The 23,378-nt window shown below is 58.5% G+C and overlaps 1 protein-coding gene across 1 annotated transcript; it reads right to left on the reverse strand.

Annotated features, from left to right (window-relative positions):
* Positions 1-6,703: 6,703 nt before the first annotated feature.
* SLC7A3 (solute carrier family 7 member 3) lies at positions 6,704-18,124 on the reverse strand. Its single transcript, XM_029067100.2, has 11 exons — positions 17,704-18,124; positions 13,030-13,188; positions 12,658-12,835; positions 11,856-11,968; positions 11,348-11,570; positions 11,093-11,232; positions 9,556-9,658; positions 7,685-7,881; positions 7,407-7,573; positions 7,092-7,200; positions 6,704-6,996 (listed from the first exon to the last, which is right to left on the reverse strand). The coding sequence occupies exons 1-11, from the start codon at positions 18,089-18,091 to the stop codon at positions 6,896-6,898; spliced, it is 1,878 nt and encodes a 625-aa protein (XP_028922933.1). The 5' UTR covers positions 18,092-18,124; the 3' UTR covers positions 6,704-6,895.
* Between the last annotated feature and the right edge of the window lie 5,254 nt (positions 18,125-23,378).

The raw sequence follows: 23,378 nt of genomic DNA on the forward strand, positions 1-23,378 counted from the left end.
CAGTGAAAGGAATGACGGGAGGAGGACAGGGAATGGGTGGGAAGCATTTAATGGGTTTTAGACGCCTAAATGAGAAGGGTCAGCGATATATTCAAGTAGAGATGACCCGAAGGCAGGAGAAAATGTGAGATGGTAGAGAAGGTGAGAGAACAGGGCTGGAGTTGGAGATTTGGGAAGCGTCCACGTAAAGGTGGGAGTCGAAGCCGTGGGAGCGAAGGAGTTCTCCGAGGGGGGGGGGGAGACAGAGAAGAGGAGGGGACCCGGGACCGAGCCCCGAGGGACACCTGCAGTCCGGGGGTGGGAGGCCAAGGAGGAGCCCGCCCGGAACACGGAGAAGGGGCGGCCGGAGAGATGAGTGCTCTTCACACAGTAAAGCACTCAATAAGTAGGACCGAACGAAGGGACGGATGGAAGAGGAGAAGCGGGAGAGGCGGGCCGAAGTCCGCGGGGGCCGGTCGGCGAGGCGGAGGGCGGCCCGGAGGCCGAGGGGGAGCGGGACGGGGCGGAGGCTGTCGGGTTTGGCCAGGAGGAGATCGGTGGTGACCTCCGAGGGGACGCTTTCCATGGAGCGAAGGGGACGGAAACGAGATGGGAGGGAGTCGAGGTGTGAATTCTTCCAACCCCTCCAGCTCAGCACGCCTAAAAGTAAACTTTGCAGACTAAGCCTCTGATTTCTCCTGTCTGCCCTCCCTGTCAGCATCCCCTGTGTATTCAGTTATTCACCCCTTGGTATTAATGGAGCGCTTACTGTATGCAGAAAGTAGGTGCTCGCTAAATATCCCTGGTTGACTGATGTTGTTGTGCAATAGACTAGGTGGACTTCAGACAGCTTACAGCCGAGAGGGCGAGAGAGACGTGAAAATAAACGCAGCCGGGGGTGGGGGGAAAGGATGAGGATAAAAATAATAATAGTATTCTGGCCCTGTAGCAGTTATAATAATAATAATAATAATATTGGTATTTGTTAAGCGCTTACTATGTGCCGAGCACTGTTCTAAGCGCTGGGGTAGACATAGGGGAATCAGGTCGTCCCACGTGGGGCTCACAGTCTTAATCCCCATTTTACAGATGAGGGAACTGAGGCACAGAGAAGTGAAGTGACTTGCCCACAGTCACACAGCCGACAAGTGGCAGAGCTGGGATTCGAACTCATGAGCCCTTATGAGTTATGTAAATCATCTCTTAACTCTCCTATTTCCCCTAACCCTAATCTGTTTTAATGCCTGTCTCCCCCGTGGACGTAAGCTCTTTTTTTAATGATATTTATTGAGCGCTTACTCTGTGCCAGGCACCGTACTAAGCACTGGGGGTAGGTACAGGCTAATCAGGTTGGACACAGTCCATGTCCCAGCTGGGGCTCACGGTCTTCATCCCTATTTTACAGGAAAGGTAATCGAGGCCCAGAGAAGTGACTGGCTCAGTGCCACCCGGTAGACAAGTGGCGGAGTCAGGATTAGAACCCGGGTCCTTCTGACCCCCAGGCCTGGACTCTATCCACCCTGTTTCTTGGATTTCTTAGGCCCTGAGTGCCACGGGAGACCAAGAGTGGGCCTGACTTCATCACGGAGCAGTGTGGCGGAGTGGGTGGAGCCCGGGCCTGGGAGTCAGAAGGTCACGGGTTCTAATCCCGGCTCCTCTACGTGTCTGCCATGTGACCCCGGGCCAGTGGCTTCACTTCTCTGGGCCTCGGCTCCCTCCTTTGTAAAACAGGGATTGAGCCCGCGAACCCCATGTGGGCCAGGGACTATGTCCGACTCAATTTGCTTATATCCACCCCAGCGCTTAGTCCAGTATTTAGCACGTAGTGAGAGCTCAGCAAATACCATTATTATACTTTATCATCTGATTCTCCCACAGCCCTTAAGCTCCTAGCTGTGCTTCTATATACCGAACCCGTCCTACAATAATTGAGCCAGAAATAAGCCGGAACAGGAAGCTGGATTTCTGTGTTATTCATTTAAAGAGAGAAGGCAGATAACTCTAAAGAGCCTCTTTCATAAAAACGTCTTCAGACGAGGCATAAACGGAGAAGAGAAATGCAATGCCTTGTCTCTATAAATAGATTAGGATCTCCAGAGAAATTCTCCAGGCCTTCTCCGAAGGCTCCGGGGACCCTGTCGGCAGGACGGGAATGTGGCTCGGGGCGGCGGGTTGGCGCTAAGCCATGAGAACCCAGTGCGTAGAGCCCGGCCCCGGGTTCTAATCCCGGCTCCGCCACTTATCTGCTATGTGACCTTAAGCAAGTCACTTTGCTCCTCTGGGCCTCAGTTGCCTCATCTGCAAAATGGGGATTGAGACCGTGAGCCCCACGGGGAGACCGGGACTGCATCCAATTTGATGTGCTTGAAAGGGAGCAAGAGTCGGGGTGACGCAGAAGGGAGGAGGAGACGAGGAAAAGTGGGGGGCTTAGTCAGGGAAGGCCTTCGATAAGGCTTTGAAGGCGGGGAGAGTCATTGTCCGTCAGCTATGAGGAGGGAGGGTGTCCAGGCCGGAGGTAGGAAGTGGGCTAGGTGGCACTTACTGCGTGCCAAGCCCTGCGCTAGGCAGTTGGATAGTTCCAAGATGATCAGGTCTCACGTGGGGCTCACAGTTTAAATTCGGAGGGAGAACCGGGATCGAATCCCCATTTTGCCAATGAGGGAACTGAGGCACGGAGGAGTTATTTTGTTAAGGTATCTGTCAAGCACTCACTCTGCGTCAAATACTTTTCTAAGCCCTGGGATTGAGTACAGGTTAATCAGTCAGACCCAAACCCTGTCCCCCGTGGGGCTCGCGGTCTAAGTAGACAAGAGTCAGGATTAGAACTCAGGTCTTCCGACTCCCAGGCCCGGGCTCTCCCCACGAGGCCCCCCGCCAGTGAACCGAGCGGGGGACAGGATCTGAGTCCAATCCGATTAGCTTGTATCTAACCCAGACCCTAGTAGGGTGCCTGGCACACAGTGAACGCTCAACAAATACTATTTAAAAATGGCCTTTTGGTATTCCAGACCTCACTTTAAGTGAAAGAATGGCCAACCTTCCTAATTACCTCGTCTATTCACCGGCCCTCCGCTCTGGAGGAGTGAGGTCACCGATTTTATCATTAAGCTGTCTGGGACTCCGGCCCCTGAATTTCAATGAGAAATTAATGATAAATTAGGCCTCAGAATTCCTCCAAACCTTTGCCTCATCTGGGGAATAACAAACACCTCGGGGCATTCGTCTTTCCACACCTGCTGGTCCTTTCGAATTCAATTTATAGTTTTATTCTAACGTCCGTCTGCCCCTCTAGACTGTTGGCTGGTGGTGGGCAGGGAATGTGTCTCCTTTTTTTGTTGTATTGTCCTCTCCCAAGCATTTAATAATAATAATAATAATAATGGTGGTATTTGTTAAGCGCTTACTATGTGCAGAGCACTGTTTTAAGCGCTGGGGTAGATACAGGGTCATCAGGTTGTCCCACGTGAGGCTCACAGTTAATCCCCATTTTACAGATGAGACGACTGAGGCACAGAGAAGTGAAGTGACTTGCCCACGGTCACACAGCTGACAAGTGGCGGAGAGGGATTCGAACCCATGACCTCAGACTCCCAAGCCCGGGCTCTTTCCACTGAGCCACGCTGCTTCTCTGTTTAGCTCAGAGCTCTGCACGCAGCGCCCAATAGATACGATTGGTTGATTGAGTGCAGGGAACGTGTCTACCCCCTCTGTTGTATCGTCCTCTCCCCAGTGTTTAGTCCAGTGATCTGCGCCCCGTCGGCGCTCGGTAAATACGACTCGATGAATGAACTGACAGCTACATGAAACTGCATCCCTGCAGCTAAAACCGAAGCTACGAGGCCTAGTGGGTAGAGGTCGGGCCTGGGAGTCAGAAGGACCTGGGTTCTAATCCCGGCTCCACCGCCGGTCAGCTCTGTGACCTTGGGCAAGTCACTTCCCTTCTCTGGGCTTCAGTTCCCTCCTCTGGAAGAGGAGGATTAAGAGTGCGAGCCCCGAGTGGGACAGGGACGGCGTCCAGCCCCATTAGCTTGGATCTACCCCAGCGCTTAGAACAATACTTGACACATAGTAAGCGCTTAACAAGTATTATTATTATTATTATTACTGACAACCTGTCAATGAAGCTCGTTGTGGGCAGGGATTGTGTCTGTTTATTATCATCCAGCGCTTAAAACAGTGCTTGGCACATGGTCGGCGCTTAACAGATATTATATCGGACACTCCCAAGCGCTAAATACGGTGACTTGTAAAATATTAACGGTGACAGTAATATATTAAGCTTATTACGCTTACTATATAATACTTAATACCCAGTGAGAGCTCAATAAATACAATTGATTGAATCTGAGGGGCCTTCGGTCTTTCGCCTTTCCAGAACCAGAAGAACAGACTCATCTTCACCTTTCTGTTCCGCCAATCGCCTGAGAAAAATTCACTTTCCCCTCCTCTCCAGTGCGTGACTCCTGCTACTCCTGTCTAAAACAGTCTTCCCGTTCCACTAGACTCCGCCGCTGAGATTTCGTTTGTTTCGGTTACCAAGGTTACCTCGCTTCCCGCCAACTGGAAAGCTTTCCGGTGGGATTTTTTATTTTTTCCCCGGTCTTTCGATTTTCGTTTTTCGGAGGGGAGATGCAAAATGCCCTCGATTTATTTCCTCCTAAGGGGAAGCTCGACCCTCTTCTAAATTACGTGCTCCGAGCTCGAACAACGTCACGTGCGACATCGAGAGGGCCGAATTAGAAAAGATCCTTGGCCCGGGGCTTTCGGGCCGTGACTTAGCAGACGGGCTGGGGTTACTACTCTTGGAAGGAAGGGTGGGATGACGTGGTTTCGATCCGGAGTCTTGCGGGGGTTGAATGAGAGTCAGCTCTTCGAGGGATCTGCCAGACAGTATGCCAGGAGGGTTTGGGAGGAAGGAAAATTGAGGCGGTTTGAGAGAAGAACCACGGGAATTAGGACAGTTCGATGCTCAATAAAATGGACGATAGATGTCAATTCTGTTCCTACAGCCTGACGTGGTGGGCAGAGCCCCGGCCTGGGGGTCCGAAGGACCCGGGCTCTCATCCCGGTTCCGCCACTTGTCTGCTGCGTGACCTTGGGCCAGTCGCTTTACTGCTCTGGGCCTCAGTGGCCTCCTCTGTAAAATGGGGGTGGAGACTGTGAGTCCCCCGTGAGCCCCAACCCGATTTGCTTGGACCCAGCTCAGGGCTTAGTACGGTGTCTGGCACATTGTAAGTGCATAACATCAATCACAATTATTATTATCACTACTACTGTTTTGACTACCGATGCTATTTATCTCTCTTCAGCCCCCTCCTCTCAGCCTCTCTCATCAGACTCCCTCCCCTTTGCCTCTCCTCAACTTCTATCTTCAGCTCCCTTTCCTCAGCCTTTCCTCGGCCTCTCTCTTCAGCCCCCTCCCCTCGACCTTTCCTCAGCCTCTATCTGCAGCCTCTTCCTCTCAGCATGTCCTCAGCCTCCACTTTCAGCCCCCTCTCCTCAGCCTTTATCTTCAGCCCCCTCCTCTCAGCTTCTCTCATCAGACCCCCAGCCCTCAGCTCTCTCTCCTCAGCCTCTATCTTCAGCCCCCCTCGTCTCCTCCTGTCCTCAGCTCACCTCCTCAACCTCTATCTTCAGCCCCTTCCTCTCAGCTTCTCCTCAGCCTCCCCCTCTCCTCAGCCTCTCTTCAGCCCCCTCCTCTCAGCTTCTCTCATCAGACCCCCACCCCTCAGCTCTCTCTCCTCAGCCTCTATCTTCAGCCCCGTCCTCTCACCCTGTCCTCAGCCCACCTCCTCAACCTCTATCTTCAGCCCCCTCCCCTCAGCCTCTCCTCAGCTTCTTTCTTCAGCCCCTTCCTCTCAGCTTCTCCTCAGCCTCCTCCTCTCAGCCTCCACTTTCAGCCCCCTCTCCTCAGCCTCTATCTTCAGCCCCCTCCTCTCACCCTGTCCTCAGCCCAATCTTCAGCCTCCCTCAGCCTTTATCTTCAGCCCCCTCCTCAGCCTCTATCTTCAGCCCCCTCCCCTCAGCCTCTCCTCAGCTTCTAACTTCAGCCCCTTCCTCTCAGCATCTCCTCAGCCTCCTCTCAGCCTCCACTTTCAGCCCCCTCTCCTAAGCCTCTATCTTCAGTCCCTTCCTCTCACCCTCTCCTCGGCCCACCTCCTCAACCTCTATCTTCAACCCCCTCCTCCTCTCAGCCTCTATCTTCAGCCCCCCTCAGCCTCCATTTCAGTCCCCTCCTCATCCTCTATCTTCAGCCCCCTCCCCTAGCCTCCTCCTCTCAGCCTCCAACCTACCCCTTCCCATGAACCAGGATATTCTGCTCCCCAGAAGGCAGCATGGCGTAGTGGGTAGAGCCCGGGCCTGGGAGTCAGAAGGTCATGGGTTCTCAACCCGACTCCGCCACTTCTTGTCTGCCTTGTGTCCTCGACCAAGCCACGTCACTTCTCTGTTCCTCAGTTCCCTCATCCATAAAATGGGGATTGAGACTGTGAGCCCCCAAGGGGACAGGGCCCGAGTCCAACGTGATTTGCTTGTATCCACCTCAGCGCTTAGTACAGTCCCTGGCACCTAGTAAGCGCTTAAATACTACAGTTGTGAGTATTATTACGGGGCCTGGCACATAGTAAGCGCTTAACAATTATCATCATCATTATTTATTATTTAGGGCAGGGTGTGGGGGAGGATGAGGAGGGGGAGGGGGCTTGCAAAAGAAGGCAGACGGCCCTTATTTTTTTTCCTTTTAATACAAAGGGAACCGATCCAGTGTACTATAAAACAAAAAAGGAGTCCGGATTCGAAAGAGCTGTCCGTCTCTCCCTACTGACCCAGCTTCCCCACGCCCCGCGTCGTGGGGCCCAGCGAAGGGAAGGAGCGTGGTCATCCCGGGGCCGAGGTGGGGAGGGGGTCCGGGCGGCGGTCAGACCGACGTGTCGCCGGACTGCGTCTTGGAGGGCAGGGGGTCGCCGCGCTGCCCCTCGGCGCTGTGCCGGATCCCGTAGCCGAAGTAGATGGCGAAGCCTGGGGGGAGGCGGGGAGGGCTTAGCGGGGGTCCCCGGTCTCACAGGCCGCGGCCTCGGGGGGCGGGGGTCCGGGGTGGGGGCGGCGACACTCACCCAAGGCCATCCAGACCCCGAACCGGGCCCAGGTGCCCGCGCTGAGCTGCATCATGAGGTAAACGTTGATGAAGATGCTGACCACGGGGAGGAAGGGCAGGATGGGCACCTGAGGGGAGACGGACGCGGGCCTCGAGGCCTGGCACGGGCAAGGCTGGCGGGGAAGGGGGCGGGGAGGTGCGAGGGCAGGCCGGCGGACGGGCCCCCCTCACCGACCGCGGGGAGCCGGCGTCGGCCGGACGTCAGGGAGAGAGGGAGGCCGTTGGCCGGTCAGGGGGAAAAGGAGGGAGGGAGGCCGGCATCGTCCGCCGTCACCTTGAAGCTGAGGCGTGTGGGGCTCTGCGGTTGCCTCCAGATGACCCCGGTGACCCCGGCGACCAGCACCAGGAGCAGCAGGAACAAGGCCACCCTGCCGGGGCTCCCGGCCAGCAGCTCTTCGGCCCACTGGGCCAGCACCAGGCTGAGGGCGGTCAGCCCCACGGCTGCGGGCGGAGCCAGACGGGTCAGGGGGACGCCCCCCGGCCCCCCGGTCCCCCCAAACCCCCACCGCCCCGGGGAGCCCCTCTCCGTTTCGGGGGCGGGCGGCCCCTCACCGAGCAGCGAGACGCAGACGTAGACCAGGCGGCCGGAGGCGGGGGTGGGGGCCGGGGGGACGTGGCAGAGGAGGCGGGAGAGGGTCCGCGCTGGATGACCGGGCCCTCCCTCGGGCCGGACCGCCTTCTCCTCCCTCAGAGACCGAAGCTCCACACATTCCTCTCCCTTCCGCTCCATCAGCTCATCCGGCTGGTACCTGGGGCCCCCAGAAAACAGGAGGGTCAGAGGAGACCCCCCCCCGACCCCCGTCCCAAAAGCATCACGGAGGAATAACGGCAATCGTTGCATTAGTGAAGCGTCGACTACACCCCAAGCACTGTGCTAAGCGTCGAGGGATGAATTGTTTTGCTTTGTCGCCTGTCTCCCCCGCTTCTAGACCGCGAGCCCGTTGTTGGGTAGGAGTTGTCTCCAACGGTTGCCGAATCGTACTCTCCAAGGGCTTGGCACAGTGCTCTGCACACGGTAAGCGCTCAGTAAATAAGACTGAATGAACGCATACGAGATCATCGGGTCGGGTAAGCTCGTTGTGGGCAGGGAGTGCCTCTCTCTATTGCCGTATAGAGCCCGGGCCCGGAAGTCAGAGGTCATGGGTTCTAATCCCGGCTCCGCCGCCTGTCTGCTGTGTGACCTTGGGCAGGTCGCTTTACTTCTCTGGGCCTCAGTGACCTCATCTGGAAAATGGGGCTGGAGACGGGTGAGCCCCACATGGGACGGGTTACTCTGTCCAACCCGATTTGCTTGTATCCACCCCAGTGCTTGGCATAGTAAGTGCTTGACAAACACCACAGTTATTATTATTATTGCCCTCTCCCAAGCGTTTAGCACAATAAGTGTTCAATAAGTACAGTTGATTGAATGAATGAACCTAATCCCTGACCCACACGGCCCAAGTGGGAGGGAGAATGGGTGGGTTTTTTTGTTTTTTATTTTTTTTTAAATGGTACTTGTTAAGCGCTTACTATGTGCCAGGCACTGTTCTAAGGGCCGGAGTAGACACGAGGTCAGCGGGTGAACTTGTTCAACTGTCCCAGTGCTTAGGATGGTGCTTGGCACATAGTAAGCGCTTAAAAAGTACCGTTTCAAAAAGATAAAAAACAAACCCACCTATTTTTCTACTTATTACTGTTAAGTCACTAGAACTAGGAAACGACTCGAGGGCATTTGATTCATTCGTTCGATCGTATTTATCGGGCGCCGAATAGTACCGGGGTCTCTAAGTGGTGTCCGGTCTAACTCCAGATGGGTAAACTCTCTTCCCCTCTTCCAAGTCCTTCTGAGAGCTCCCCTCCTCCAGGAGGCCTTCCCAGACTGAGCCCTCCCTTTAATAATAATGTATTTGTTGGTATTTGTTAAGCGCTTACTATGTGCAGAGCACTGTTCTAAGCGCTGGGGGAGATAATCAGATTGTCCCACATGAGGCTCACAGTCTTAATCCCCATTTTACAGATGAGGTACCTGAGACCCAGAGAAGTGAAGTGACTTGCCCACAGTCACCCAGCTGACAAGTGACAGAGCCGGGATTCGAACCCATGACCTCTGACTCCCAAGCCCGGGCTCTTTCCATTAAGCCACGCAGCTTCCCTCTGCTCCTCCTCCCCTCCCCACAGCACTTGTGTATATTCGTATATATTATTTATTACTCTATTTCCTATCTATGATTCTATTTCTCTATTTCGATGGTATCGACGCCCGTCTACTGGTTTTGTTCTGCGGTCCGTCTCCCCCTTCTAGACCGCGAGCCCGTCGTCGGGGCGGGATGGTCTCTGTCCGTTGCCGGATCGTCCTTTCCACGCGCTCCGTACAGCGCTCTGCCCACGGGAAGCGCTCAATAAATACCACTGAATGAATGGATTGATTGAAGGAAGCTCACCTGAGGATTAGGACGCAGACGGCCACTAAGGAGTAGGCCAAGAGCGTCCCGATTGACATTAAATCCACCAGGTCCGTCAGTTCAAAGAGGAAGGCCATGATAGCTGTGGAGAGACAAACACAGGCACGTTCCCGCCGTCGCCCGCTTTATCTCCCCCTCCGCCACTGCTGTGAGCTCATCCACTCATTCGATCGTATTTATTGAGCGCTTACTATGCGCGGAGCACTGGGCCGAAGCACTTGGGAAGTACGATTGGGCAACAGAGGGAGACCATCCCTGCCCCCAACGGGCTCACAGTCTAGAAGGGGGGAGAGGGGCTTCAAAACAAGTAAACAGGCATCGGTAGCGTTATTTTAAATAAATCGAATTATAGATATGGGCCCATCATTAATAAAAATAAATAGAATTATAAGTATGTACCTATCTAGGCAAGTGTTGGGGGGCGGGGAGGGGGCGTTGATGAGGAAGGGAGGGGGAGCAGAGGAAAAGGGGAGAAAAGGGGCGCTCGCCGTGGGCAGGGAATGTCACTCTTTATGGTTGTACTGTACTTTCCCCACCGCTTAGTACAGTGCTCTGCACACTGTGAGGGTGGCTTAGCGGACAGGGCTTGGGAGTCAGAGGGCGTGGGTTCTAATCCCGGCTCCGCCGCTTGTCCGCCGGGTGACCTTGAGCAAGCCACTTCACTTCTCTGGGCCTCGGTTCCCTCACCTGGAAAATGGGGATTTAGAACTGGGAGCCCCACGGGGGACAACCCGATGAGCTTGTATCTCCCCCAGCGCTTAGAACAGTGCTTGGCACACAGTAGGCGCTTAACAAATACCATCATTATTATTCCCGCTAGATTGCAAGCTCCTTGTGGGCAGGGAGTGGGTCTGATATATTGTCCTCTCCCAAGGGCTTAGTACAGTGTTCTGCACCCGGTAAGCGCTCGGTAAATACGACTGACCGACTGTAAGGGCTTAATAATTATGCCTGAATGAATGGATGAATGTCTAGACTGTGTCCAACCCGATGTGCTTGTAGTAAAGATGGCATTCGTTAAGCGCTAACTATGTGTCGCGCACTGTTCTAAGCGCTGGGGGAGATACCAGCTAATAATAATAATGACGATGGGATATGCCATCATCAGAGAGGACCGGAGAAGCAGGGCAGCCTAGGGGGTAGAGCCCGGGCCCGGGAGTCCAAAGGACCCGGGTTCTCATCCCGGCTCCGCCGCTTGCCTGCCGGGTGACCTCGGGCCAGTCACTTTACTTCTCCGGGTCCCGGTTCCCTCCCCCGGAAAACGGGGGTTAAGATCGTGAGCCCCACGGGGGACAGGGACCGCGTCCAACCCCGTCGGCTCGTACCCACCCCGGCGCTTGGCACAGGGCCTGGCACGTAGTACGCGCTTCGCAAATACCGCGGTCGTTATATCACTAGCTGGACCGACGGCGCCGTCGCTATTATTCCGAAGGGTTTCCGTTCCCCAGGTTCCCTCCCGCCGCTCGACTCGGGGTGGGGGCCGGGGACAGGGGGCCCCGCGCCCCCAGTCTCGAACCTGCAACGATTCCCGAGGCGACGGTGGCCACGAGGGGTGTGCGCGTCCGGGCGTGGATGAGGGCGAGGGGCCGGAAGAGCAGTCCGTCTTCCGCCATGGCGAAGATGACCCTCGGCATCGGGAACATGGAACCCAGGAGGCTGGGGGGGGGGAACAGTGCCCGCCGGGAGGTCACCCCCGCGTCCCCCCGGTCTTCTTCCCCGCCCCCCGGGAGCCCCGTCCGGGCCCGGGGGAGGGGGCGGACTGGTCACTGACCTGGTGGACAGGGCGCAGAGCGAGCCGACGGCCACCACGTAGCGGGCGGGGGCCCAGCCGACGTGTCGGAAGGCCTCGGGCAGGGGGCTCTCGGGACGCAGCAGGTAGTAGGGCATCATCAGGGTCAGCGCCGCCGACACCCCGAAGTAGGCCACGAAGCAGACCAGCAGGGACACCACGATGCCCACCGGGATCGTGCGCTGGGGATCCCGGGCCTCTTCTCCTGGCCGGGCCCCGGCCGGGGGTGGGGTGAGGGTAAACGGGGGTGATCAGGGATCACCCCCCTCCCCCAGTCGCTACACGTACACACACACACACACCCCCTCCCGCCCTCTCGGCCGAGCTGGGCATCCCGGAGAGGGCCCGGGTCGGGGGACCCATCTCGGAGGAGGCCCCGGGGGGGTGGGCGGGAGATCCTGGCGTGGCGGGAAATCCCGGAGGGAGGTTGGAGGATCCCGGGGGCGGGGCGCATCCCGGGGCGGGGGTCCGGCCGAGGGGCTTCGGTCACCCGTGGTGGCGATGCAGTCGAACCCGACGAAGGCGTAGAAGCAGGTGGCGGCTCCCCTCAGGATCCCGTCCAAGCCGAAGGGCACGAAGCCACCGGCGCCCAGGGGCCCCAGCCTGAGGGGTCGATGGGGGAGGGGAGGGGGCGGCGGGGCGGGTCAGAGGTCACCTCCGGGAAGCCCCACCGCCCCTCACCGAGGCCAGGGAGAAGCAGCGCGGCCCGGCCGACAGAGCCCGGGGTCGGGACTCCGAAGGTCAGGGGTTCTAATCCCGGCTCTGCCGGGTGACCTTGAGCCAGTCACTTCCCTTCTCCGGGCCTCGGTTCCCTCGTCTGGAAATTGGGGCTGAAGACCGGGAGCCCCACCTGGGACGGGTACCGTGCCCACCGCCCCCCACCCCCCGATTAGCTTAGATCTTCCCCAGCAGGTTAGCACAGTGCCTGGCACATAGTAGGTGCCTAATAAATACCACGATCATTATTATTACTAGGAGAGGCAGCGTGGCTTAGTGGCAGGAGCCCGGGCTTGGCAGTCAGAGGACTTGGGTTCTAATTCCGGCTCCCTCACGTGTCCGCTGTGTGACCTGGGGCAAGTCACTTCACTTCTCTGTGCCTCGGTGGGGTCGAATGGGGTCGAAGAGGGTGAGCCCCAAGTGGGCAACCTGATGACCTCGTATCTCCCCCAGCGCTTAGAACAGTGCTTGGCACATAGTAAGCGCTTAACAAATACCATATTATTCTTTATGTCGCCCTCCCGAGGACTCCAGTCCTCCCCCCGGGATCTGGCCCCCCGCCCCCGGGGCCTGACCTGTAGGTGTCATTGGGTCCGGGGGAGTCCAACGCGTAGTCGTCGGCCGCCAGCCGCCAGTTACGCAGGTCGCCCTTGACGAAGCCGGATACGACGACAAAGCCGAGGACCAGCAGGTTCACGGCCGTGAACACCTTGGTCACCAGCGCCGACTCGCTGGCCCCCAGAGCCAGCAGCCCTGGGTGGCCACGGGGGTCGTCAGCGGGGCAGCCCACCCTCCGCCCAGCCCGCCCCGGCGCCCCCGGGCCGGCGGGGGACCCGGGGCCGCTCGGCCGCCCGCCCCCCAAAACGCCGGGACCCTCGCCGGACAGCGGCCGGCCGAGGGCGAAGCTCGCGACCGGATGGACCCCCTCCCCCGCTCCGTCCCCTCACCGGTCAGCAGCAGCACGAGGCCGAGGGCGAAGAAGTCGGGGTACTCGGCCAGGACGTGGGGCACCCCGAGGGGCACGGTCTCCTGCAGGGCGGCGGAGATCTGGTTCCCAATCAGGTTGTCGAAGGCGGAGCTCCAGGCCCGGGCCACGCTAGCCGTCCCTGGAGGGAGACCGGTGAGCCGCCACGGGTCAGTCGGTCCGTCCGGCAGTCGACTGTATTTATTGAGCGCTTACTAGGTGCGGAGCACTGTACTGAGCGCTTGGGAGAGGACGATACAATAGGACGGATCCCCTGCCCACAGGGAGCTGACACTCTCAGGGGGAGACGGACGTTAACGGAAATAAATGAGAGATTTGGACATGGGGGCGTGGGGCTGGGAGGAGGGAGAGTAAAGGGAGCGAGTCGGGGGGACGCGGAAGGGAGGGGGAGGAGAGGAAAAGTGGGGGGCTCGGTCAGGGAAGGCTTCCCTGGAGAAGCAGCGTGGCTCAGTGGAAAGAGCACGGGCTTTGGAGTCAGAGGTGATGGATTCGAATGCCGGCTCTGCCGCTTGTCAGCTGTGTGACTGTGGGCAAGTGACTTAACTTCTCTGTGCCTCCGTTACCTCATCTGTAAAATGGGGATTAAGACTGTGAGCCCCAAGTGGGACGACCTGATTCCCCTGTGCCTACCCCAGCGCTTAGAACGGTGCTCTGCACATAGTAAGCGCTTAACAAATACCAACATTATTATTCCTGGAGGAGACGGGCCTTCCGTAAGGCTTTCAAGTGGGGGAGATTGGGGGGCTGTGGGATTTGGGGAGGGAGAGCGGGCCGGGCCGGAGGCGGGACATGGACCGAGGGTCCGGACGGGCCACGTCGAGGCCCCGGGAGCGGGTCGGCGCGAGAGGAGCAGAGCCTGCGGGCCGGGCCCGGGGAGGAGATCGGGGAGGAAGGGGCCGCCCCGCCGACGCCTTCAAACCCCACGGCCACCGCTTCCCGCTGGACGCCGAGGCGGCCGGGCCGCCGGCGGAGGGTCCGGAGGAGCGGGGAGACGCGGACCCAACGTTTCCGTAGAAAAACGAGGCGGGCGGCGGAGGGAAGTCCCTGCCGGGGCGGGGAGAGGCTGGAGGCCGGGAGGCTCATCCAGTCATCAAGGCGGGAGGGGAGAAGTGCTTGGATGAACATGGTACCACTGTGGATGGAGAGGAAAGGGCGGATTCTCGCGATGTCGGGAAGGTGGAACCGACAGGATTAAGTGACGGATCGAGGAGTCGAGGAGAAGGCCGAGGTCAGGGACCCGTGAGCCGGGAAGGACGGTGGTGTCTTCTACAGTGATGGGAAAGTCACGGGGAGGACGGGATTTGGGGGGGAAGATAAGTTCGGTTTCGCGGAGCCCACCTACACCCCCTACCTGGGGGTGAAGAGGGGAAGACAGAGGGGGGCTGAGCTCCAGGATCCCCACTTTTAGCTCTCCCCTCCCCCCAAGCCAGGACAGTGCTCTGCACATGGTAAGCACTCAATAAGCTGATCGGCAATTAATCCATCAATCGTATTTCCTTACACTTACTCTAATAATAATATTATGGCATTGCAACCAATCTGTCATAATTTTTGAGCACTTAGAATAATAATGATAGGGGTACTTGTTAAGCGCTTACGGGGTACCAGGTACGGTACTAGGCGTTGGGGCGGATACCGGCAAATCGGGTTGGATACAGTCGCCGTCCCACGTGGGGCTCACTGTCTTCAGCCCCATTCTATAGATGAGGAACTGAGGCACAGAGGAGTGAAGTGACTGGCCCAAAGTCACCCAGCAGGCACGTGGCGGAGCCGGGATTAGAACCCAGGACCTTCTGACTCCCAGGCCCGGGCTCTAGGCACTACGCTAAGCACTTGGAAGAGCACGATCCAACAGAATTAGCAGACACGTTCGCTGCCCCCGGTGAGCTGACGGTCTAGAGGGGGAGATAGGCAGGTTGGCCTAGTGGAAATAATAATAATAATGATAATGATGGTATTTGGTAAGCGCTTACTCTGTGCCGAGCACTGTTCTAAGCGCTGGGGCACATACAAGGTCATCAGGTTGTCCCACGTGGGGCTCACAGTCTTCATCCCCATTTTCCAGATGAGGTCACAGAGGCGCAGAGAAGTGAGGTGACTTGCCCAAGATCTCAAAGCAGACGGGCGGCGGAGCCGGGATTAGAACCCACGTCCCCTGACTCCCAAGCCCGGGCTCTTGCCCGTTGGCCACGCTGCTTCTCTAGTGGAAAGACCCCGGGCCTGGGAGTCAGAGGTCATGGGTTCTAATCCTGACTCCACCACCCGCCTGCCGTGAGACTTGGGGCAAGTCACTTTGCTTCTCTGCGCCTCAGTGACCTCATCTGTAAAATGGGGATTCGATACCCGTTCTCCCTCCTGCTTAGACCCAGGAGCCCCGGGTGGGACAGGGACTGGGTCCGACCTGATTATTTGCTACCTCCCCCGGCGCTTAGTTCAATCAATCGATGGTATTTACTGAGCGCTCCCTGGGTGCCCAGCACCATCCCAATCCCCGTAACAGCGTCGGCAGCCACATTCCCTGCCCACGAGGAGCTGACGGTCCTTCGCACAGTGCTTGGCACATAGTAAGCCCCTAACAAACACCGCAGGTAATAATTCCAGAAGAGAAGCACCAGGTCTTGAAGGCCACCCGACCGATTGGTCCAAGGTATTTATCGAGCGCTTACTGCGTGCAGGACACCGTGCTAAGCGCTTGGGAGGGGACAACGTAACACAGAGTTGGTAGACGTGTCCCCTACGCGCGATCGATCGGTGGTAACTCTGTGCGCAGCACTGTACCGGGCACTTGGGGGAATACCTAGAACTGATAGTCACGCTCCCTGCCCACAATCAATCGGTGGCATTTAATAATAATGTTGGTATTTGTTAAGCGCTTACTATGTGCCGAGCACTGTTCTAAGCGCTGGGGTAGACATAGGGGAATCAGGTTGTCCCACGTGGGGCTCACAGTCTTAATCCCCATTTTACAGATGAGGGAACTGAGGCACAGAGAAGTGAAGTGACTCGCCCACAGTCACACAGCCGACAAGTGGCAGAGCTGGGATTCGAACTCATGAGCCCTGACTCCAAAGCCCTTGCTCTTTCCACTGAGCCACGCTGCTTTATTGGGCGCTTACTGTGTGCGGGGCACCGTCCTAAGCGCTTGGGAGAGGACAATGCAAAAGAGTTGGTAGACGCATTCTCCGCCCGCAAGGAGCTGACAGGACTTAGCTCCTCTGTGCCTCGGTTTCCTCATCTGGAAAAATAGAGAAATGATAACCCCTTAAATTGGGAGTCCCGTTGGGGTGGGGGACTGAGGCAGGCAGTCGTATTTATTGAGCGCTTCCCGTGTGCAGAGCACCGGACCGGGCGCTTGGATGAAGGCGATTCACAGTGAGCTGAGAGTCTAGAGGGGGAGAAAGGCAATAATATAAATAAATGAGGGAGGGGGATATAGGGGTGTGGGGCTGGGATGAAGAAAGGGACGAGTCGGGGGAGACGCGGAAGGGAGGGGGAGATGAGGAAAAGTGGGGGGCTCAGTCAGGGAAGGCTTCCTGGAGGGGACGGGCGCTCAGTAAGGGTTGGAAGCGGGGAGAAGAGCGGTGGGCTGTGGGATGTGAGGAGGGAGGCCGGGCCGGAGGCGGGACGTGGGCGTCTGACCCAGTGCTTGGCACCTATTGTCAGCTGGCTGTGGGCAGGGAATGTATCTGTTCTAGTGTCCCCTCCCCAGTGCTCTGCACACAGTGAGCGCTCAATAATGACCATCGATTGACCGACAGATGCTCCACGCTTGCCAGATGACACAGCCGTTCTTTGAATATTGAGAAGCAGCGCGGGCGGCCTAGTGGAAAGAGCCCAGGCCTAGGAGTCAGAGGATCCGGGTTCTAATTCCGGCTCCACCCGTTGCTTGCTCAGGGATCTTGGGCAAGTCCCTTAAATTCTCTGTGCCTCGGTTTCCACGAAGGTAAAATGGGGATTCGATACCTGTTCCCCCTCTAATCTACAGTGGGAGCCTCACGTGGACAGGAAATCTTTCCAACTTGATTAACTTTCTTCTAGACTGTCAGCTCGCTGTAGGCAGGGAACGTGTCTGCTAATTCTGTGGTATTGTCCTCTCCCAAGCGCTTAGCCCAGTGCTCTGCACATCATACGCCCTCGATAAATACCAGCGATTGATTAATTACGGGCAGAGAAGGTGCCAACCCGCTCCGTTGGATCGTCCTCTCCCAAGTGCTCAGCCCAGTGCTCTGCACGCAGTCAGAGCTCAATTATCACCGCTGATTGTTTGATTGATTTAAAGACAGGGAACGCGTCTACTAACTGTTGTCTCGTCCTCTCCCAAGCGTTCAGCCCGGTGCTCTGCACACCGTCAGCGCTCGATAAATACCAGTGACGGATTACGGGCAAGGCGTGTGCCTACCGACTCTGTTGAGCGGTCCTCTCCCAGGCGCTTAGCCCAGTGTCCTGCCCGCGGCCAGCGCTCGATAAACACGGATCGACCCGTCCACCCCGGCGCTCAGAACAGCGGTGAGCGCCCCCCGAAACGCCCCGATCCCCACGATCCTCACCGGGCCGGTAGTCGGTCTCTCCCCGGCGGGGTTCGGCCGGGGGTCTCGGCCCCCCCCCCCCCCCACCCCTGGCCCCCGGGGGTCCTCACCGATGACGTAGGAGAGGATGAGGTTCCACCCGGTGGTGAAGGCCCACAGCTCCCCGACGGTGACGTAGCTGTAGAAGTAGGCCGAGCCGGCGCGGGGGACGCGGGCCCCGAACTCGGCGTAGCAGAGGCCGGCCAGCACGGACGACAGGGCGGCCACGAGGAAGCAGAGGACGATGGACGGGCCGGCCTTGTCCTTGGCCACCTCCCCGGCCAGGACGTAGACGCCCGCGCCCAGGGTGCTGCCCACCCCGAGGGCCACCAGGTCCAGGCCGCTGAGGCAGCGGGAGAAGCGGGTCTCGGCCCCCGGGCCCGGCTCCAGCGGCCGGCGACGGACCAGCTTCTCCCCGAAGACGCCCAGCGCCTGGCGAACCCTCCGGCCCGGGGCCATGGTGGACGGGGGCGGGGGGCGGCCGACCGTGGTCCCCTGAGGAGGAAAGAGCCCCCGGGTGGGGCGGCTGTGTGAGGGGGTGGGCCTGTTCGGGGGGGAGTGGGGCAGAGGGTCCTGAGGAAAGTGTCGGGGGGTGGGGAGGGGGTCCTGAGGAAAGAGTGGGGCGTGGAGAGGGTCCTGAGGAATGAAGAGGAGTTTGGGGAAGGGTCCCGAGGAAAGAATATGGGGGAGAGGGGGTCCTGAGGAAAGGGAGGGTTAAGGGAGGGTCCTAAGGAAAGAATGGGGGGCAGAGAGAGTACTGAGGAATGGGGGGGGCGGGTCCTGAGGAATGCGAGGGGGGCCTGAGTGGGTGGGGGGGTGTCCTGAGGAATGAGTGGGAGGCAGAGAGGGACCTGAGGAATGAGGAGTTTGTGGGGGGTCCTGAGGAAAGGATGGGTGGGGTGAGGGTGTGGGGGAGGTCCTGAGGGATGAAGAGGAGGGTGTGGGGGTGGTCTTGAGGAAAGGGTGGGGGGCAGAGAGGGACCTGAGGGATGAGGAGGAGGGGTTGGGGGGGGGGGTCCTGAGGAAATAGGGTGTGGGGGTCCTGAGGAATGAGAAGGGGTGTGGGGGGGTGGTCCTGAGGAAAGAGTGGGGGGCAGAGAGGGTCCTGAGGAAGAGGAGGGGTTGGGGGGGATCCTGAAGAAAGACTGGGGGGGGGGTGAGGGTGGTCCCGAGGAAAGAGTCCGGAGGGGGGAGAATATGTGTGGGGGTCCTGAGAAAGGAGTGAGGGGGTGATGGGGTTGGGGGAGGGGGTCCTGAGGAATGAGTGGGGGGCAGAGAGGGGGCTGAGGAATGAGGAGGAGTTTGGGGGGTCCTGAGGAAAGGATGAGGGGGTTGAGGGGGGTCCTGAGGAAAGTGGGGGACAGAGAGGGGCCTGAGGAATGAGGAGTTTGGGGGGCTCCTGAGGAAAGGATGGGGGGATGAGGGGTGGAGGCTCCTGAGGGATGAAGAGGGGTTTTGAGAGGGGGGGTCCTGGGGAAAGGGTGAGGGGGTGGGGGGCAAGAACCAGTTCAGAAATCCCAATTCCCCAGGTTGAGGGGGCACTGGGGCAGAGGGGAAACCCACCCCCGACCCACCACCGGGTGGAAAGGGCCCAGGGCTAGGCGTTGAGGGCCCCGGGTTCTAATCCCGCCGCCTCGGGCCTGCACTTGCCTGCTGTGTGAGCTGGGCCGAGTCACTTGGCGTCTCTGTTCTCCCGCTCTGCGCGACGGGGCCACGGGCGGCCTGGGCAGCGGCTCTCCGGTCCGGGGCCTGGCACAGCGCTTGGCGGACGGTGCGAGCTGCAGGAATACCTCGGGGATTAGCGCCCTGCCCGAGGGGGCCCAGCCAGACTCGGGGGCGGGGAGGGGATGAACCAGACCGGCGGCCTCCCACCCGAGGACCCAGGACCCTGGACTCCTGGCAGCCCCCCACCCCACACGGCAGGGGGAGGGGGCTACGGGGGGCATTGGAAATGGGGGAGGGCACGTGGAGGGAAACGGGGGGTTAGGGAGGAATGGGGGGCATGGGCGTGGGAGGCAGAGGGGGCGTCAGGGGCATGGGGGTGGGGGGCATGGAGGGCTCAGGGGGTGGGGACTTGGAGGGCACAGGGAGGTGGGGGGCACGGAGGCCATGAGAGGGGGTTGGGACGTGGAGGGCATGGAGGGGTGGGGGGCATGGAGGGCATGGAAGGGTGGGGGCACGGGGGGCACGGAGGGGTGGGGGCATGGAGGGCATGAGCAGGGGGTGCTGGTGGGCAGAGGGAGGTGGAGGCAGGGGGGCGTGAGGGGGGCGAGGGGCATGAAGGGCAAGGAGGGGGGTGCTGGTGAGCACAGGGAGGTGGAGGGCAAGGCGGTGGGGGAGCACGGGGGGCACGAGGAGGGCCGGAAGGCAAAGGGAAATGGGTGGGGGGCGTGGAGGGCCTGAGAGGGGGCGATGGGGCAAGAGGTGCATGAGGAGGAGGGGCTGGGGGGCAGAAGGAGGCGGAGGGCAAGGGGGTGGGTGGCATGGGGGGGGGGGGATGAGGAGGGGGCTCGGGGCGGATCCAGGTGGGCAAGGGGCGAGGCTCACCAGCGGGGCCGGGGGGCTCTCGTCTGTCCGTCCGTCTGCGTGTCTGTGTGTGTCTGTGCTGGTGCGAGGGAAGAGGTGGAGGAGCGCCCCCTCCCCCCCTTCCCCGCCCCCTCCCCCAGATTTGGGGGTGGGGGGCGAGGGCGGGGTCCCCCTGACGTCCAACTGACGTTTCCATCCGGGGCGGGGAGGCCGGACTCCTCCTCCTCCTCCTCCTCCTCCTCCTCCTCCTCCTCCTCCTCCTCCTCCTCCATCCCTCACTCATTCCCACTGATGGAGCGCTGACTGTGTGCAGAGCCCTGGGCTAAACGCTTGGGAGAGGATAGTGCATCTGCAAGACGCTTCCACTCACTCATTCCTATTGATGAAGGGCTGACTGGGTGCAGAGCCCTGGGCTGAGCGCTTGGGAGAGGACGATGCAACGATAAAACACTTGCATTCATTCCTATCGATGGAGCGCTGACTGGGTGCAGAGCGCTGGGCTGAGCGCTTGGGAGAGGAGAGTGCATCGATTAGACGCTTGCATTCACTCATTCCTATTGATGGAGGACAGACTGGGTGCAGAGCGCTGGGCTCAGCGCTTGGGAGAGGACGATGCAACGATAAAACACTTGCATACATTCCTACTGATGGAGAGCTGACTGTGTGCAGAGCCCTGGGCTGAGCGTCTTGGGAGAGGACGATGCAACGATAAAACACTTGCATTCATTCCTATCGATGGAGCGCTGACTGGGTGCAGAGCGCTGGGCTCAGCGCTTGGGAGAGGAGAGTGCATCGATAAGACGCTTGCATTCACTCATTCCTATTGATGGAGGGCTGACTGGGTGCAGAGCGCTGGGCTGAGCGCTTGGGAGAGGAGAGTGCATCGATTAGACGCTTGCATTCACTCATTCCTATTGATGGAGGACAGACTGGGTGCAGAGCGCTGGGCTCAGCGCTTGGGAGAGGACGATGCAACGATAAAACACTTGCATTCATTCCTATCGATGGAGCGCTGACTGGGTGCAGAGCGCTGGGCTGAGCGCTTGGGAGAGGAGAGTGCATCGATTAGACGCTTGCATTCACTCATTCCTATTGATGGAGGACAGACTGGGTGCAGAGCGCTGGGCTCAGCGCTTGGGAGAGGACGATGCAACGATAAAACACTTGCATACATTCCTACTGATGGAGAGCTGACTGTGTGCAGAGCCCTGGGCTGAGCGTCTTGGGAGAGGACGATGCAACGATAAAACACTTGCATACATTCCTATCGATGGAGCGCTGACTGTGTGCAGAGCGCTGGGCTCAGCGCTTGGGAGAGGAGAGTGCATCGATTAGACGCTTGCATTCACTCATTCCTATTGATGGAGGGCTGACTGGGTGCAGAGCGCTGGGCTGAGCGCTTGGGAGAGGAGAGTGCATCGATTAAACGCTTGCATTCACTCATTCCTATTGATGGAGGGCTGACTGGGTGCAGAGCCCTGGGCTAAACGCTTGGGAGAGGACGATGCAACGATAAAACACTTGCATTCATTCCTATCGATGGAGCATTGACTGGGTGCAGAGCGCTGGGCTCAGCGCTTGGGAGAGGAGAGTGCATCGATTAGACGCTTGCATTCACTCATTCCTATTGATGGAGGGTTGACTGGGTGCAGAGCGCTGGGCTGAGCGCTTGGGAGAGGAGAGTGCATCGATTAGACGCTTGCATTCACTCATTCCTATTGATGGAGGGCTGACTGGGTGCAGAGCACTGGGCTGAGCGCTTGGGAGAGGACGATGCAATGATAGAAGACTTGCATTCATTCCTATCGATGGAGCACTGTGTGCAGAGCGCTGGGCTGAGCGCTTGGGAGAGGAGAGTGCATCGATTAGACGCTTGCATTCACTCATTCCTATTGATGGAGGGCTGACTGGGTGCAGAGCACTGGGCTGAGCGCTTGGGAGAGGACGATGCAATGATAGAAGACTTGCATTCATTCCTATCGATGGAGCACTGTGTGCAGAGCGCTGGGCTGAGCGCTTGGGAGAGGAGAGTGCATCGATTAGACGCTTGCATTCACTCATTCCTATTGATGGAGGGCTGACTGGGTGCAGAGCGCTGGGCTGAGCGCTTGGGAGAGGACGATGCAACGATAAAACACTTGCATACATTCCTACTGATGGAGAGCTGACTGTGTGCAGAGCCCTGGGCTGAGCGTCTTGGGAGAGGACGATGCAACGATAAAACACTTGCATTCATTCCTATCGATGGAGCGCTGACTGTGTGCAGAGCGCTGGGCTCAGCGCTTGGGAGAGGAGAGTGCATCGATTAGACGCTTGCATTCACTCATTCCTATTGATGGAGGGTTGACTGTGTGCAGAGCGCTGGGCTCAGCACTTGGGAGAGGACGATGCAACAATAAAACACTTGCATACATTCCTACTGATGGAGAGCTGACTGTGTGCAGAGCCCTGGGCTGAGCGTCTTGGGAGAGGACGATGCAACGATAAAACACTTGCATTCATTCCTATCGATGGAGCGCTGACTGTGTGCAGAGCGCTGGGCTGAGCGCTTGGGAGAGGAGAGTGCGTCGATTAAACGCTTGCATTCACTCATTCCTATTGATGGAGGGTTGACTGTGTGCAGAGCACTGGGCTGAGCGCTTGGGAGAGGACCATGATGCAACGATAAAACACTTGCATACATTCCTATCGATGGAGCGCTGACTGAGTGCAGAGCCCTGGGCTGAGCGCTTGGGAGAGGAGAGTGCGTCGATTAGACGCTTGCATTCACTCATTCCTATTGATGGAGGGCCGACTGGGTGCAGAGCGCTGGGCTGAGCGCTTGGGAGAGGACGATGCAACGATAGAACACTTGCATTCATTCCTATCGATGGAGCACTGACTGTGTGCAGAGCGCTGGGCTCAGCGCTTGGGAGAGGAGAGTGCGTCGATTAGACGCTTGCATTCACTCATTCCTATTGATGGAGGGCCGACTGTGTGCAGAGCCCTGGGCTGAGCGTCTTGGGAGAGGACGATGCAACGATAAAACACTTGCATTCATTCCTATCGATGGAGCGCTGACTGTGTGCAGAGCGCTGGGCTCAGCGCTTGGGAGAGGAGAGTGCGTCGATTAGACGCTTGCATTCACTCATTCCTATTGATGGAGGGTTGACTGTGTGCAGAGCACTGGGCTGAACGCTTGGGAGAGGACCATGCAACGATAAAACACTTGCATACATTC

This window comes from Ornithorhynchus anatinus, chromosome 6 (assembly GCF_004115215.2).
Source record: "Ornithorhynchus anatinus isolate Pmale09 chromosome 6, mOrnAna1.pri.v4, whole genome shotgun sequence".
Classification (NCBI taxonomy): Eukaryota; Metazoa; Chordata; class Mammalia; order Monotremata; family Ornithorhynchidae; genus Ornithorhynchus; species Ornithorhynchus anatinus.